Genomic DNA, 4,769 nt, shown 5'->3' on the forward strand with positions numbered 1-4,769 from the left:
ATATATATAGAGAGAGAGAGAGTAATGGGTCCGTGCTAAACCCATTTGGTGCTAAACTGCATGCTAAATGGATTTTTCATCTTCTCTGATGCTTTTTATGCGATTTCGGCCCTATAAATGTGTTGGGTATGGTCGATTTACTAAAAATACACACCTAGATCATGTGTTTTCGATGAAAAAAATAATGTTAGGAGCCTCAAGAATTTGCAAAGATTTTAGATGGTTGATTTTTCAAACTTTATAAAAACCCATCCATGTATGAGAACCAAAAGCTTCAAGAGTTGATTCTTATAAAATCAAGGACATATATCACATCTACACAGTTAGAATTTAAAAATAAAATGAAAAAAAGCCTAAAAAACTTATTTAGCACGCAGTTTAGCACTGACCCATTACTTTGTATATATATATATATATATATATATATATATATATATATATATATATATATACACTAACCACCTGCTACCTAACCACCGTTTTGATAGGTTTTCCACGTGTTACTTAAATCTGACCGAACATCACATCTGAGAAAAGAAAAATTGCAATTTGACCGGGTCCAACAAATGTCCATTGTGAGAGCTATCAGGCACGCGAGTTAGGATCAAGAAAGCGATCGGGCTTGGTTGGATATATGATCCGAACCGGAGGGGCTACCTCCAGATACAGATCCTTGGAATAAGATTTGAATGTGTATTTAATTGGGTTCAGTTTTGCTTGAACAGTTATATTTGAGTTTGTATCATATTTGGATCAGTAATTTATGGAGGATCTATGTTTGCATTCGGTTCAAATTCGATCCTTTGCATTTTTTACATGTAAAAATCTTGTTTGTTGTCTTTTTTGACAGGACCCAGTTTGCGGTTTGAAGCCTATCACATCAAATATCAATTTGAATCCTGACTTGGATTTGGATCGATTACATGCATTTTGCATTCTGAGATGGATATGGCATGACCCGCTTCTAGCCCCTAACTCGGCCACATTTGCAACTTTACTAGACTTCGCTTCTGGTGAACCAATGAAACGTTGGAGTGGATTACCATCTTCAGTAAATAGATCCGTGTGTTATTTTTGTGCTGTTTAGGACAAATGTTCAGATTATCTTTTTTTTACGATGAGAAACCCTTACTAAGGGTTGACATTAGGGGTGTCAACGGCTCTGGTTTACCGGTACCAAACCCATTAGGATCCGGGTATGAGGATAAATAATAAGACCGAGTCCGAATCTGAACTCCGATTAATACATGGATCTGGGTATAGTTTGTGAAATTTTATACTAGACCCAGGCCTGACCCATGTTCTGATTAAGACCAGTAATTTTTCAATATAAAAATGATAAAAATTATTATTTTACCCGGTGTGGTTTTGGGTCTGATTCATGTAGTTTTTATTGGGTCCGAGTATGGTTTCTTTTATGGTGGGTCTGATTAAACTCATGTCTAAACCAGATACCATACTCAAAAATCGGGGTCAGGTCTGATTTCACCTGGGTCCGAACCAAACCAGTTGACACTGCTATTGACGACGTATGATTTCTCCCCTGTTGGTCAGATCAGGTGATAGGTCCAAACCCAAATTTTAAGTGTTTTGAGATCACCACCGTCCAAGGCCTTCATCACTACCATTCATTGGTGGAAACACAGGGACCCACCACAAAGGTACTCACGTCATCATTACACAATGGATGGATCGATGGTGATTTCAAATCACAAAAAAAATGTGTGTTTCGACACATCATCTTCAAATAATGCATTGCGTCTATTTTTTGAATTATTCTAAAGTTTGACTTTTATTTAAAAAACCTTGCATGGTGACCACATCATTAAGAAATGGGACAATTCATGCGAGGCATTCCTCATTTTCTCCCTCTAACTTATTGGGTTCAAGGCTAGACTTTTGATTATTCTTTTGGTGCCCAAGTAGTGCAAGCAATATGGAAGTTCAATGTTTCTTCCAAGAAATATAACCATGTCACCAGTCCTTAGAATTTTTGTTATCATGTACCTTGTCAAAAGCAAATCAGAGTTGGGTTGTCATTCTCATCTTCAAAATTCAAAAGGAAGATGAAAGAAATTATTAAAAAAAAAACCACCAAAGCCAAATTACAAGAAGTGAATGAGGTCATTACCCCAAGTTGAAGAGCCGCAGGCTTCTAGTCAATGGGTTAAAAACATAAGAGCCTCAAAGTTTGCATCACCAACGCGTTGTTTTGAGAAGGAATTCATAGAGAAGAGAACATGGTTTTGCCATAGAAAACTCTTTTTCCAACATATAGAAAGACTTTTGACATACTGTATGTAATAAACTGGAGTAGAGGTTCCCTCGTGGCTAGGCATTCGTTAAAAGAGAAGTACTGTTATACCTCCGTCCTCACCGTCTCATCATGTATCCCCACAGCGAGGAGAAATGGCCACCGGCGCCCTCTGCACCTCCTGAAGGTGCTGCCTACAACCCTCAACCTGCTTCTTGCATCCCCGCCACTGCCACCCCGCAGCACCAGCACCACTACTACCGCTCTCCTGTTCCACCCACCCCTGCACACCCGACCATCGCCACACCATGGACCACGGAACTCGGTCACTGCTTCGACGATCCCGCCAACTGTATCCTCTCTCTCTCTCTCTCTCGGCTTTGTTGTCGGTTGTTATCTGTCTGTAGTTTCTTTTTCTTTAGCTATTTTTTGTTTTGTTCTTTATATTGTTCGGTTCATGGGTTCAACATTTTGTTGATCTTCATGAGTGGTAATGTTGATCTTCTTTCGGCTCTCTCTCTCTCTCTCTCTCTCTCTCTCTCTCTCTCTCTCTCTCTCTCTCTCTGTGTTGTGTGAAGGTTTGGTAACGTGCTTCTGCCCGTGTGTAACGTTCGGACAGATTGCAGAGATCGTGGACAAAGGTTCAATGTGTATGTCTCTTTCTACATCAGAGTTAGACCCACCATCCTCCTCTTCTTCTTCGTTGTACAAACGATTTGAATGAGATTCTAATGAGTTTTCGTTCGACAAGTGCGCAGCGTGCGGTGCAAGTGGGGCTCTGTATGGGGTGATCATGTTGCTGTCTCTGTGCACTGGGTGCTGCTTCTACTCCTGCTTCTACCGGTCGAGGCTGAGGGCCCAATACGACCTGCTGGAGTTGCCCTGTGAGGATTGCTTCGTTCACTTCCTGTGTGAGCAGTGCGCGCTCTGCCAGGAGTACAGGGAGCTCAAGGCTCGCGGAGTTGACCTCGCCATAGGTCCGGTGAAATTTTCCTTCATTTCTGCCTCATTTCTTGTTTTCCTTTTTTTGTCATTCGACGGTGATAGTGGGAGATGCATGGTTTATATTTCATATCACCCATTTTTTATGAAATTGAATATGGTCTAATGTTCTTCACTTTTTGGCAACAGGGATATCTAGAGAACCCTAAGTGCCATGATTATTTTACATGACAGCAATTCATGTGGGGTCTGCACTCTGTAGCTGTGGGTCCCATGGTACAAGATCTCAAGTCTAACATAGGCATGCACTTAAACGATCCTTGTAGTTGTATCCCTGCTCTGGCCATACTCCAAAGTCCAAATCAACTACGATTGAATGGCATTGGGCAACGGAAATCCAATTAGAAATAACCAAGTATAAGTCCTTATACATAAAATAAGATTGTGCTTAACATGACAAGTTATGGTCATACTGTATATAGCTGATCGTCGATTATATCCATTCTCTACCGCAAATCTCACTTGGGAACCATGTGGGGCCCACACACACTTGATCAAATGAGAAGCGCGGTGGTGAGGGAATATTAATGACATAACAACACAATATGACAGTTTCCTTTAAAAAAATAAAAACAGTAACTTCTCTAGATGAGAAAACGTGCTCACCTGGACCTAGGTCCCCACAGGGCATGTCAACAGATCGGGTCAGGACCGACCCAGACCTGCTCATATAATAAATGATGGGTTTCGGGTTCTGGTTACGGTTTTTCCAGGTCACAAAATTGAAATCCCAAACCCGGACCCATAATTTAGGAATTTATTTTTACTGAAAATATATATAAAATACTTGGGCCAGATCAAGTAACTGGCAAAAATCATAACCCAAACCCCAACTGCATATTGCTCGAGTCAGGTTTGGGTTGGACCAAATATTATTCAGGTTGGCACTTTTCATGACCATATCCATACCCGAGTATTCAGGTTCGAGTCGGGTTGGGTACCCGGGTACAAACCAGACCCATTGACAGCCCTAGGCAGGATGTCGTGGGAAATGGACCACACTTTGCCAAGAGAAATGCGTCCTTCAGTTTAAACCTATACCTTCGAACTTCTTAGTTGGTAATTTTTTTTAGTACCAGTCCCAATGTTGACCTCACTTCTTCTACTAACTGTTCATGCTGGTTCGGTTCAATGTGAAGGATGGAAAATGAACGTTGATAGGCAGCATCGTGCGGCCACTACGCCACCGTTTATGGCTCAGGGAATGATCCGATAAGACTCTGAAAGTTACCAAAAGTTTATAAGGATCCCATGAAAGAAGGTAAAATGATTGCTGCTGCTACTGTTGTTTTGTTACGTGAAAAAGAGAAGGCTTTTCGTTTGTAACTGTGAGTTGTGTAAATAATGTGATTTTCGCTTTGATCATTGTATTCGATCCGTCAATCTGAGTTTGAGATGTAGGATTCTTGCAAGGAATAAGATGTCTGTCCGTGCGAAATGTGTTCATCAGCATATTAAGATCAGATGAAGATTCTGTGCCAACTCCCTGAGGGCCCGTTTGTTTTGTAAGAAT

At 40.9% G+C, this 4,769-nt stretch overlaps 1 protein-coding gene across 4 annotated transcripts; it reads left to right on the forward strand.

Annotated features, from left to right (window-relative positions):
* Nucleotides 1-2,075: 2,075 nt before the first annotated feature.
* On the forward strand, nucleotides 2,076-4,769 carry LOC149817629 (cell number regulator 2-like). 4 transcript variants are annotated; one of them, XM_089985202.1, is made up of 5 exons: nucleotides 2,076-2,606; nucleotides 2,833-2,904; nucleotides 3,013-3,231; nucleotides 4,396-4,517; nucleotides 4,677-4,769. In XM_089985202.1, the coding sequence occupies exons 1-4, from the start codon at nucleotides 2,387-2,389 to the stop codon at nucleotides 4,470-4,472; spliced, it is 588 nt and encodes a 195-aa protein (XP_089841328.1). In that variant the 5' UTR covers nucleotides 2,076-2,386; the 3' UTR covers nucleotides 4,473-4,517; nucleotides 4,677-4,769. The 4 variants fall into 4 exon arrangements, with proteins under 4 accessions (XP_089841328.1, XP_089841327.1, XP_089841326.1 ...); XM_089985201.1 differs by having other exon boundaries at nucleotides 4,658-4,746; XM_089985200.1 differs by having other exon boundaries at nucleotides 4,396-4,746.

The sequence above is a fragment of the Nuphar pumila genome, chromosome 13 (genome assembly GCF_984573655.1).
Source record: "Nuphar pumila chromosome 13, dmNupPumi1.hap1.1, whole genome shotgun sequence".
Taxonomy (NCBI): domain Eukaryota; kingdom Viridiplantae; phylum Streptophyta; class Magnoliopsida; order Nymphaeales; family Nymphaeaceae; genus Nuphar; species Nuphar pumila.

Excerpts from the sequence above, each read along its gene's own strand:
- LOC149817629 (XM_089985202.1), top strand. The coding sequence starts at position 2,387 with ATGTATCCCCACAGCGAGGAGAAATGGCCACCGGCGCCCTCTGCACCT. Across the intron at positions 2,607-2,832 it reads CTTCGACGATCCCGCCAACT|GTTTGGTAACGTGCTTCTGC; the intron begins GTATCCTCTCTC and ends TGTTGTGTGAAG. Across the intron at positions 2,905-3,012 it reads CGTGGACAAAGGTTCAATGT|CGTGCGGTGCAAGTGGGGCT; the intron begins GTATGTCTCTTT and ends ACAAGTGCGCAG.